Source organism: Brassica oleracea, chromosome C3 (assembly GCF_000695525.1).
Source record: "Brassica oleracea var. oleracea cultivar TO1000 chromosome C3, BOL, whole genome shotgun sequence".
Lineage (NCBI taxonomy): Eukaryota > Viridiplantae > Streptophyta > Magnoliopsida > Brassicales > Brassicaceae > Brassica > Brassica oleracea.
Genome location: NC_027750.1, coordinates 28,299,477 through 28,311,725, shown reverse-complemented (window position 1 = coordinate 28,311,725; position 12,249 = coordinate 28,299,477). Strand labels below are relative to the sequence as shown.

General features: G+C 38.0%; 1 protein-coding gene and 1 pseudogene across 1 annotated transcript; both read left to right on the top strand.

Annotated features, from left to right (window-relative positions):
• The window catches only part of LOC106332401, a 10,538-nt pseudogene extending 6,308 nt beyond the window's left edge, over positions 1–4,230 (top strand).
• A 3,569-nt stretch (positions 4,231–7,799) lies between these two features.
• On the top strand, positions 7,800–8,887 carry LOC106328771 (zinc finger protein AZF2-like). The gene has a single exon (XM_013767280.1). It carries the CDS (start codon positions 7,922–7,924, stop codon positions 8,726–8,728), a length of 807 nt encoding a protein of 268 aa, XP_013622734.1. The 5' UTR covers positions 7,800–7,921; the 3' UTR covers positions 8,729–8,887.
• Positions 8,888–12,249: the final 3,362 nt, after the last annotated feature.

The window sequence follows — 12,249 nt, the reverse complement described above, 5'->3', positions numbered from 1 at the left end:
AAAAATGGAGGATCATCAGTTTGCATGGATTCTATGGTACATTTGGAAGGGTCGGAATAATAAAGTTTTTAGTAATATTGATGTTGACCCGAGAGAAACGCAAAACTTAGCTGAATTGGAATCAACACTTTGGGCGGATGCACAAATTGTTAATGATTCCAGGATGGCCCCTGAAGCGCAGTTCAGAGTTAACTCACAGACTACAGGAAGATGGTGTTTCATTGACGGTTCTTGGAAAAATAAGGATTCTTTCTCAGGACAAGGCTGGTTCAGCACGCTTCCAGGATTTGAGGGTTTGTTAGGGGCAAGGAATGTAAGGGCAAGTCTCTCACCTCTTCATGCAGAGTTGGAGGCTCTAATTTGGACAATGGAGTGGATGAAGAACTTACAACAGTACCGGGTCACGTTTGCAACGGATTGTTCTCAATTGGTGAAGATGGTTTCGGAACCAGAAGAATGACCGGCATTTGAAAGCTACCTGGATGACATTAAGTTTTTGAGAAGAAGCTTTACCAACTCAGAGATTGTTCATGTTCCAAAGACGGAAAACATAAAGGCGGATCGCTTGGCACGTAATGCTCGGACACAACCGTCTTTCGTTGTACACATTGATGCGGAGTTACCACATTGGTTTACAGAGTCTATATGAGTCTGTAAATCTTTTCTTGCTGTCAAAAAAAAAAAATGTTAACTTTTTATTCTTCTTGACCTTTCTAAATTACTCTAGATTTGTCTTGATCTTTTTAGAATTTTTCTTATTTTCATGTTTCGATAATTTTGATATCAACAATACCCTCCTGCAAGCTCAGATTGTATAAAATTTTCAAAATATCAGCAATATACCCTGCAGTGAAGCAAATAAAGTGATGTTTATACTCGATCACATAGTCAAATCGACAGCAACGCCCGACTGTCGGGTAAACGATGTTTATATTCGATCGTAGAGTCAAACTGGCAGCAACACCCGATCGGATATAGGGTTCTTCAAATAAGGGACAAAAACTTACGATTGTGATGTCCAAGTAGTAATTCGCAATTGCGAAGTAGAAAAACAACTCATGAAAGCGAGAATTTAATCACAAAATTTTGTTTTCGTGAATGAAAAACATAAACTTGTTGAGATAAAAAAAACTTTAGCTTTTTGTATATGAATAGCAAAAGTTTCAAAGTAACGATTTTGAGCATGGCGGCTTGTTACAAGATATATAAAATATATATATATATTTATATAGAGAATAAATCAACCTAATTTCTTAAATTAATATGGAATGATAAATTAAATAAATGTTATCTCTCTATTCTTCTTCACCTTTCTAGATTACTCTAAATTCGTCTCAATTTTCTAGATCTTTTTTATCTTTGTATTTCCATAATTTTGATACGGTAGATCTTCTTGATCTCCCAATAATTATCAATCGAATCTTTGGGACACTCTTCGCTATGACAAGATCAACTTGTGTTCATGAATCATGATGCTTCATTTTACTTAGCTGCAAAACTTGGATATGCTTTGGTTTTAGGTTTCCCTTTGGTTTGGTAGACCTTTCGTGCCTTAAAACTCTCCCACATCCACCCAGTTAAAGAGAATTATAACCCAAAACCAAATACAAAAGATATATGCATAATATCTTTTTTTTTTTGAATGAACGTTAAATTTATTAAACTCAAAAACCTTTTTATAAAGACTGCATCATGTGTTCTATAGTTTTTTTTAAATTAAAACATCACTATAATCTCACTATGATTTGTTATCTAGAAGCAAACCATGTTCCCATAGCCGCTTCAAATCCCCTCTTCCCCGAAGTCACAACCGTTGAGATCCTGTTTCGAACAGTTTTATCAATGTAGCTCTGCAGTCTTGCAGCTGTCTGAGGAGCCTCTCCATGTTTTCGACCATTCCTTTCCCGCCAAATAGCGTAAACTGTTGACTGGAACACATAGCGAAGCAAAAAGAGAACAGTTTTGTCCTGTCGTTTGTCGACCATGATCTGCAGATGAGTAATCCATTCATTTGAGTCGATTACTTTAGATGATGTTTTCCTATGGAAAGGGCTGGGAGATCAGTTCAAGAAGTCTTTTGATACAAAAACTACTTGGTTAATCACTAGATCAGCTACTTCAGTCCAGAACTAGCACAAGGGTATTTGGTTCGCATCTGCTACACCAAAATACTCAGTCATCACTTGGATTACAGTACACAAACAGACTCTCTACAGGAGATAGATTGATCAGATGGTGCCCTCATATCGACTCTACATGTGTTCTCTGCAACGCAATGGAAGAGACGAGAGATCATCTTTTCTTCTGCTGCTCATTCTCGACCGAGTTATGGAAGGGGTTAACAATTAAACTCCTTGGCGCTTCCTATGCATAATATCTCTAAAGCCATCTTTTTAAAGTGGTTTAGTTATGATGCTCTTGGGTTCGCATTACAAGATTGCTAAACTCAAGTGTGCGGTTCAAGCATTTACTTGTTTGTGACCATCTCTAAGACTCAGGAACATTGTCTGAAAGTTCAAATAGATTGACTCAGTGGACAAGGATAGAACACCAGCACCTTACACTAATAGTCTAATACTAATACATTATGCATCTTCCCCTTACTTAGTTAGACACTTGGATTTTATTTTAAAACCTTCTAAGATAAAAATAGTAGAATTGTGAGTTATTCTAATAAGTATATTTAATTTTTGTGAAGTTTGTAATTTATTATTAACTAATAAAAACATAAAACATGTTCTGTTAAAAAATAATTTAAAAATAACAGAGGGACTAGTAATAAATTAGTAATAGTAACTTCACTTAAAACAGAAAGGCCCTGTAAAACAGTAAAAGTCTGGCCTATTAATTGGTTCATGAGGATACGACTACAGAGGGTTAAAGTAGTCAATTACGAATGTTTGCGCGTGGAAAATACGGCACAGTTGGAGAGAGCTCCCAAGAAAAAGGAAACACACAGACAACGGATTGGTCTAAAAAGGAAAACACAGACAACAAATAGATTTAAGGGCATAATGGTCAATTAATATAACGACTTTCCTTTCTTCAACACTTTCTAAAAAAGTCTCTCGCTCTCACTAAACAACGATATCAAAGACTGAGAGACTCCACTTGTTCTTGTAAAACCATTCGCAATAAACTCGATTCTACAAATCTCCTCTCCAGTTTTGAGATCAGACTAGGGTTTTTTTTCTGTTTTTTTTTTTTAGCGAAAAAGGGTTTTTTTTTCTGTTTTTTTTTTTTTTAGCGAAAAAGGTTTTTTTTTCTGTTGATACTCGACTTTAGTTTTTGTATATTTGAAAGTTATTACAAGCGATCATAGAAGAAGCCATGTCCGTTGTTGAGAATCTTTCTCTTGAACCGAGAGCCAAAAGACAAAGAACCGAACCCGTGATCAACACGTCTTCTTACTTGCCGTCTTCTCGTAGATGTCGTCACTGGTTTGTCCGTTACGGAATCTGCACCACATGCAAATCAACAGTTGATAAATCTCAAAGCAGAGCATTCGATTATCTTTCCCATGGTTTACAGCTAAGCCACGAGGCTGTAGCGGTGACTAAACATCTCACCACACTAGTCTCTTGTTCCAACGAGAAAAAACTCCACTTGGTCCTTGACTTGGACCACACGCTTCTCCACACCACTCGTATTCCACGTCTCACCCAAGCAGAAAAGTATCTAATAGAAGAAGCGGGTTCGAATACAAGAGACGATCTGTACAAGTGGAAAGCCCCAGGTGATCCCATGGTGTTCTTGACAAAGCTAAGGCCTTTTGTTCGCGAGTTCTTGAAAGAAGCCAATGAGATGTTTACAATGTATGCTTACACAATGGGTAACCGCGACTACTCTAAATTCATCTTGGACGTAATTGATCCGACACAAATCTATTTCGGGGAAAGAGTGATAACAAGAGATGAGAGTCCTTACATGAAAACGCTTGATTTGGATTTGGCTCATGAGCGTGGAGTGGTGATTGTGGATGATACACGTGATGTATGGCCTGATCACAAGCGTAACTTGATTGAAATTAGCAGATACAAGTATTTCAGGATGAACAACAGCCGACACTCAAAGCCATACTCTGAGGAGAAGACAGACGAAAGTGAAAGCAGCGGTGGATTGGCTGATGTTTCGAAGTTGCTTAAAGAAGTTCACTGTGAGTTCTTCAGAGTCGCCAATGAAAAAGAGTTTGAGTCAAAAGATGTGAGGCTGCTGCTACAAGAGATATAATTCAATCGTGTTATAACAAAAACTTTGTATAAGCTTTGGAAGTATGTTCAAGTGTAGAAACTTTATTGAAGTGTTTAAAAAAAAAAAAAAACTTTATTGAAGTGTTGTCAGTTTGTGTCTCATCCATATGTAAGAAGTATTGATTATCTTTGAAATTTTGATTACAAAACCTTTATAGCATATTCCATATATACGTGGTGTTTTACTACATTTCGTTCACATTAATCTAAAATTTCTTAGGTAATAATATGTCTCATCAGTATTTACTTCTACTTCATTTCGTTCACTGTGTTGAGGATGCTTCTGTTTCTTCCTTACTGCGTTACATGATTTAGATATACTTTGGATGGGTTGCACTTCAATTTTACTAACGAATACTTCAAATAAAACAAGGAGCATATAACAATACACTTTTGTGTCACACTAAGGAACATTTTCAGATAATGAAACCAAAAAGCTTTCAAGTCATTTACTAAACCTGATACAGCTTCTTGTTGTTGTTCCCATCCCAAATGTTCACAAAACTATCACAACCTCTGGTTGCAAATGTGCCATATTGCAATTATCAAATTCGGATGATTATTCAGGGCAGTGTGTCTACGCGTTATAACTGTTCCCATTATCTCCTCTCTCTATCTCTACAAAGCATACATAAGTAAACCTTTGTTTAGTTTAGTCTATGATATTTGAATCAAATATATTAGAAACAAAAACAAAATAGCTAGAGATTTTTTTACAAACATTGCATATTAGTATCCAACTAGCTTTCAACTGACACTAAATAAATTTTGCCTCCTCCCTTATTTAGGTGGACTAAAAAAAGTAGTAAATGTAGAAACCTAGGAAACAGTTGGACTCCTGCTGCTAAGATAAGAACTCACATTGGATGGAAGACAATGGCATTTACAGGGTAAATTAACAATTTATCTTCCAGCCTCTGATTTCAGATGACATTTGAAACCATATCTGAGAACAAGTACAAATATGAGGAAAAAAATACTTCTTAGCCTAAGCAGCCTGTGATTGCAACCTTTCTTTCAACAAAGCTAACAACATACGCTGTAAACTTTCAAATATTAGAAATTGCAAACTGATGTAAGAGGTATGGTTGGGAACATGTTATAGTTCAAACTAGTTTAAACTAGCACCAGCGCAAAATTAAACACTATACATCCTCAAAATGTCATTTTTTCCAACACTGGAAACAGTCTTGAAGTATAACATTGAGCTTTTGTCAATGTGATATACAATAATACAAAGAACCAAGCAATACGGTTCAAGTGACTCTCTCCTTTTTCTCTGTTCCCTCTCTAAGATCTTTCACAGGGAAAAAGTGAAGAGATGAATCTCTTGTTCCCACCGGTGGTGTTCCGGTGGTTCTCCGGTTTCGGTATCACCGACCGGTCTTGACTCCGGCGTCGCATCTGCCCCTTCGATGGTCGTCCGGCTTCTGCTTCCGGTGCCCTCCCTTTCATTTGGGTGATGAGCATCCGGCTTCTGACTCCGCATCTCATCTTTCTCAGGTGTTGATGGCGGCACATACGGGTTTTTTTCCTGGATCCAGTTGAATCTTCGCTTCTTCTACTTCATCTCCGTGATTGTCTCTCCTTCTTCATCACTGGAAATCATAGGTGATTGGATCGATTGACGACGATCTCTTCCTTGAAGCGATAGATGTGGTTGTGTTTCGATAGATGTGGTTGTGTGCGGTGAGGATCCTATTCCGGTGGCTTCTGGCGAAAACGAAGCCAAGGTTCCGGCGGTGTTCTTCATCGAAGCGGTGAATGCGTGGGGTATTGAGCAACACGTGTTGCCTCATTGGCGAGGATTTCAACACGTGTTAGTTTCAAGCTAATACCTCGGCACGTGGCACGAGTGGAGAATCTCGGGATATCTGGATCGAGTCTAACGGGTTTATGGGCGTCGACTTGTGTGACGCAGTCCGGGTTGTTTGCTTAGGCTTATGACCCAATCGGGTTCTGTTAGTTGGGCCTTATGTGTTTTTGGGCTTTGTACGTGTGTTTTTGGGCATAGACCCTTTAATAAATAATAGATGGCAAAAAAAAAAAAAAAAAACATTGAGCTTTTTGAATGCAGGCTTTGTTCACAGTGTTTTTAAATCATATTCACACTTTACTTCAGTAAACAAAAGAAGGTCGGGAGTAGCGACAAAGAGACAGTACTGTCTGACTTTTATGTCGCGGCTAACACTGAAACCAACGGAAACAGCAGTCCAGCAGTACTGCACAGCCACGTAAGGTCCCATTACACTTCACGTTATTGCAAGCAAAGGAGAAGAAGATTAGAATAAGAGAAAGCGTCTTAAAATGTCTATGATTGTTTGTCTTCACATGAATTTGACACGTGTAAACGCCGCCACGTGACGTTTCCGCCAACGCGTTTGGATAAATCAAGTCCACTATTTTTGCTTGTTGGGTATAACAAGAAAAGTGACATCGGCCTACAAGTGTAACGGAACTACCACGTGTCCTATAGACACGCCGCCTTTTAGTTGCTAACACGGTACGGCACGCCACAGACGATCTTTGTCCTCACCTACACTCAACTCCACTGAAGTTAATTAGCTCAACATTCCTACGTATTCTCGAGGCATCCAGGTGTTTCTTTCATTTGACGAATATTAACGAGTTATTCTAAATATTATTCTAAGTATTTTCTGAGAAATTCATTAAATGATTGCTTAGTGATTGTTGTCATGCGGTAAGGAATTAACTAATCATTGAGATCATGCTAGTCAGATAATGATAATTAATCGAAAATATTCGATAAATCATGGAAAGATTAGTACCGATAAAACCGTAATTAGGCGTGTACGCGTTCGGTTTAAGACGTGCCCTACACGTCTCGTGGCTCGTAGCCAACACATAAGCCAGCTCCTCGGGAAAGGTAAGGTCCTTTTTTATTTTATTTAATTTCTTATATTAGCTAAAATCTCATCTATTTTTGGGTTTACCAGTTTATTTTCTGGTTTTTGACTTTGAACTGGTCTCTCACTCGTGATGGCTAATACCTGATTAGGTCAGCCGTGACCAAGAACCCGGTGTGTACAGTAAATTCATCGATACTTCGCTTAGTTTCTTTGGTCAAATTTAGTTTTTTGGTCAGCTTTTGGTCAAATTTAGTTAACCATCTATGATTATTCATTTATAAAATATATTTGTATATAAAATTATTATCAGTAAGGCTATTTTTATAAAATAAACAGAAGACATAAGTACGAAAGTTTTAAAGAAAATAAAAGGTGCTAACCTCAGATTTGATAGGTTAATATGATTTGTATCCCATAGCATTTATGCATCATCTTTTATTTTTTAACCTGACACATATTCAAAAGCTAAAATGTCGTACAATAATTATAAAATCATTGTTGAGATTATAATTTATTTCTACTTTATAAAAATTTCCTTCTATATTTAGTTATTTACTAGTTTTCAGGCCTCTTAAGCAACAGAGTGTGTATAGATGACGCAATAAAGAGATAAACATTATTGACCGACTTAAAATTCATCCGCCACGTAGATTTCCATATAAAAACAGAGTCCAGACCTTTCTTTAGCACTTCACTCCATCCTCTTCTCTCTTTCTCTCCAGCGATAATACTCTGAAATTTCTCAAAATTTCTGATATAAAATCGACAAGAAAAACACAACAAAGAAAGACTCGTCTAGTTATGGCTCTCGAAGCGATGAATTCTCCGACAACTATGTCCTCGTTCACAGTCCGAAAAGACAGGATCGGAGCAACGGATGATCTGATGAACGACGCCGTTTTCTTGGAGCCTTGGCTGAAACGCAAACGCTCCAAACGCCAGCGTTCTCCCAGCCCTTCCTCCTCGCCGCCTCGATCTCACGCTAAATCTCAAAGTCAGGATCCTTCGGAGGAAGAATATCTCGCTCTCTGTCTCCTCATGCTCGCTAAAGACCAGCCGCGGACGCGATTCCAACCCTCACTGCCGCCGCCGCCTCAAGCAAGGACGAAGCTTTCGTATAACTGTAGCGTTTGCGGAAAAGCGTTTCTTTCGTATCAGGCTTTAGGCGGTCACAAAGCCAGCCACCGAATCAAACCTCCAACCGCCGGTGATTCAACAGCTCCGAGCATCGCCGGCGAAAAGCATCCGACTTCCACAACCATCGCTCCTTCCGGGAAGATCCACGAGTGTTCCATCTGCCATAAAGTGTTTCCGACGGGTCAAGCTCTCGGCGGCCACAAACGCTGTCACTACGAAGGGAACCTCGGCGGCGGAGGCGGCGGAAGCAAGTCGGTGAGCCACAGTGGAAGCGTGTCAAGTACGGTTTCGGAAGGACGAAGCAACCGTGTTATTATAGATCTGAATCTCCCGGCGTTACCGGAGCTCAGCCTTCATCACGACTCAGTCGTCGACGAAGAGATTCTAAGTCCGTTGACCGGTAAAAAACCGCTTTTGTTGACCGGTCACGACCAAGTCATCAAGAAAGAAGATTTATCTCTAAGAATCTAATAATTAGTTTATTATTATTATGTAATTAGTTTCGTTTTTATTCGTTACAATCTTTCTTCTTATTTCTGGGATTGGATATATACTCATCTGTGTTTAGACGGTTAGTGATTGATTCAATTTGATTGATGGATTTGATTGTCAGAATTTCCTTTTTAATTATTTTTAATTGGTTGGTAATCTCTTGAATCCACGCTGTAAATTATAGGACGTGGCGTTTTGTGTGTGAACCCAGAGTATAAATAGTTGGCAAACGACACTCCTTCCATGTGGTTACGTTCGTTGCCTTGATTAGCAATTAGCACATGTATAATTTGGTCCATAAATAACAAATATTATTTTTATGGTTCTTCTTTTATTGGCCACTAAGAGTATAGTGTTTACCGTAAGCTTATTCGTATTAAATCGTAACTAACTGCACATGTGTTTTAGCAATGGCATCATTATTCAATTTTGTTGATTATATCGAATCATAAATACAGATGTGACCACGAATCTGTGCATTGGTTCTTATTATGAGTTAGGTATGTCCTTAACCTGCGTAACTTCCTTGGCCACAAAACATTAATTCGAGCATCTACCATTTTAATAGATTAGATATACATAAAACAAATTGTTTATTTTTTCGTTATGTAACGGTGTTTGCTATTAGGATATTAATTTTTTTTTTCAAGTTTACCCTTAGATTAATTGAGTGTCTGATAGAAAATACAGATATTGGTTGTTTCGTTTTGCTTCCATAACCGAATCGTGTACGGTTTCACCTAATCAAACTAACGAGAACCAAACACGTTATTATTAAGTGTAAAGTAACTAATACGCATCGCAAACTCAATAAAACCACATAAAGTCTTCGCTGATTCTATGTTTTCCAACGTTTTTTTATTAATTTCCACCAAGAAAACATAGTTATTTAATTATAAAGTGATAATTTGGCGGTGCTGTGACATGTTATTCACCGAAAGAACACCACAAAACAATTTTTTAATTACATTTTCTTGAAAAAAAAAACAATTTCGTCATAGAAGAGAAGTGAAGAAGAAACTTCTCTCTAGGATCTCTCCATCTTTTCTCTTCAACTTTTTCATCGTTTCCGGCTGGTGGTTGTATTTCTCCGGCGGTGGCGCGCTTTCGGCGTCACCGTCGGAATAGCTTGTCTCTTTTCTTTTTTACGTTTTCCGGCGACTGTGTAGTCTTTTTGGTTTACTTCTCTCCGGCAACGGTGGCAATCGTGTGCACCGGGTGGCTGTCTTATGACTCTGGCGTCATCACTTTTTTCTTTGGTGAGGCCGACTCTGCTTCCGACTTTGATCTCTTATGGTAAAGTCGGCGTTATCCTACAAATTCTCCCGATCTGCGGAAAAAGTATGTTTGGTGTGTGATTGGTGACTCGTTGAAGCATATGAGATCTCGAATAGGTCGAGGAAGCTCTCTGCTGGGTGATGATTTCGATCTGGGTAAAGCTTTGTGTGTGTGTGGTGTGGGAATGGAGGAGATCTCGACTCTGGTCGATTGATGCTCTCCATCGGTGTATGCCCTGAAACTGGTGGGCTTGTGATCGTGCTACTATCTCCGGTAGGTTTCCGGCGACGAATCTCAGTCGGTGAAGATGGTGGAGGCTGCTTCCAACACGTGTCCCTCTTCTTCGAGCGGTTAACACGTGACCACCAAATCTTCTTCTGACGTGTTTTAGTATTTGGGCAGTTTGTTGGGCCTTAAATCTTTAAGTATATGATGTTGGGTTTATATGCTTTTTGGTCTGGGTTTTTAAGTCTTTTTTTTTGTAACAAACTCTGTTTAATATAATATCAGTTGGCAAAAAAAAAAAGAGAAGTGAAGAAACTATGTAAATGACAAGTACAAAAATGTATAAAAAGTTTGTTATCTAAGAGATAAGAACATTGAAAATACTAAAATAACCATCAATTGTATTCATTCCATTCGTGTTCGCTTTGCATATAAACTGTGATGTTCTTGACGTGTTGCCAAATATAATCTTATCCAAACACATCTTTAAAAAGCTTTTGTTTTATTTGTTCTTGTTATCTATCTAGAAATGTTATTTAAATAAGGATCACTTGGTAACCAAGTCTTGCTGTCTCTGTTGGTTGCACTTAACAAATGAGAATGATAAAGTCCTTTGTCGCGTTCGTTAAGCACAACAAAACACTGAAATACGTAGTCCAAAATGCATCGATGCGGCACTCTGGAAAAACGACAAGATATATTAAAAAGAACGACAAGAAGTCTACGCACAAAAAGAAGAAACGGCACATGTGAGATGAGAAAACGGCAACTTCTAAATAAGCAAATTGGAAAGATCTGGAATGTGTCAATTCATAAGGAAAAAGCAACGTCGCAAAACGGTGAATCAGTGATCAGACGGATATTAATTCGAACCTTAAATTTTCGTATTTACATATTTTTTCATTAGAGATTTTTTGAACATCAACATAGGCAAAAGATTCATTGTATACAATTAATGCTAACTTCACAGGTAACAAGAGCCGCATTCTATTATTCTCATGGTTGAGAGTAGCCATAAACTCAGAGGAGATCAATCTCTACAGTTGTGAAGTCCCTTTGGTCTATATCCGGCTTAGTTGTATTATGTGCGTCTTTTGTTACTTACACTTTTTACCTTCTATCTCAGCGATAATATGGAAGACTGCATAGCGTGCATGACATCAACAGCTGAGCTAATAACATGCGTGAGATCTAGAATATCAACTTAAAACACACAAAAATCATAAAAAGCTCTCAGAAAACAGACTCTAATGATACAGAATAAGCCAAAAACAACCACATCAGGGCCATGCAAACAGGCACTCACCACAAGATTTTCAATAATTGGATAACAAAGCATGCTGGCTTTCAAGGCTTCAGTTGCCCCTGACAAAGAATTCAAATGATCCATGTCCAGAAGAGACCATTCTTCTTGGTAACCTGTCCACAATTTCAAAACAGAGTTATTTCGTTATCATCAATATAGCAAAATTACAAATAATGATACAAAATCGGTAGAAGTTCATATTCTCACCTGCTCCTTTAAGATGAAAGCTAGTTTCAGTTTCTTCATCAGAAAGAGCAACTTGATCCGTCTCAGAGTGACAAAATGGCGAGATTGATGATACCCATGCATTCCACAGGTTTTTTGGTCAAGAAAGAAAGTGTGCCTTCTTCACCAATGACTCAAGTCAACTATCAATCTGGATTATATTACTTATTCATGCTTATTCTCATTCATATTTGCATTGGACAACAGCATCCGAAAATTAATCAGTATGCAGCGCAATCCAAAACGTAGAGAGGCACAAAAGTGAAATCAATTCCTGTTCTGGGTCCTCTTACCTGAGAATTATTAAGCATGCCATGTTAGTAGATTTAACAAAATCGTGTTTATAACATTGTAGTTAAAGGAACGCGTATTAGAGGCTTAATTAATCATTTACAAAAACATTTTTTTTTAATATTTAATCTTCACTACAAGAAAACATCAAGGATTCTGAGGGAAAAAATCGTCG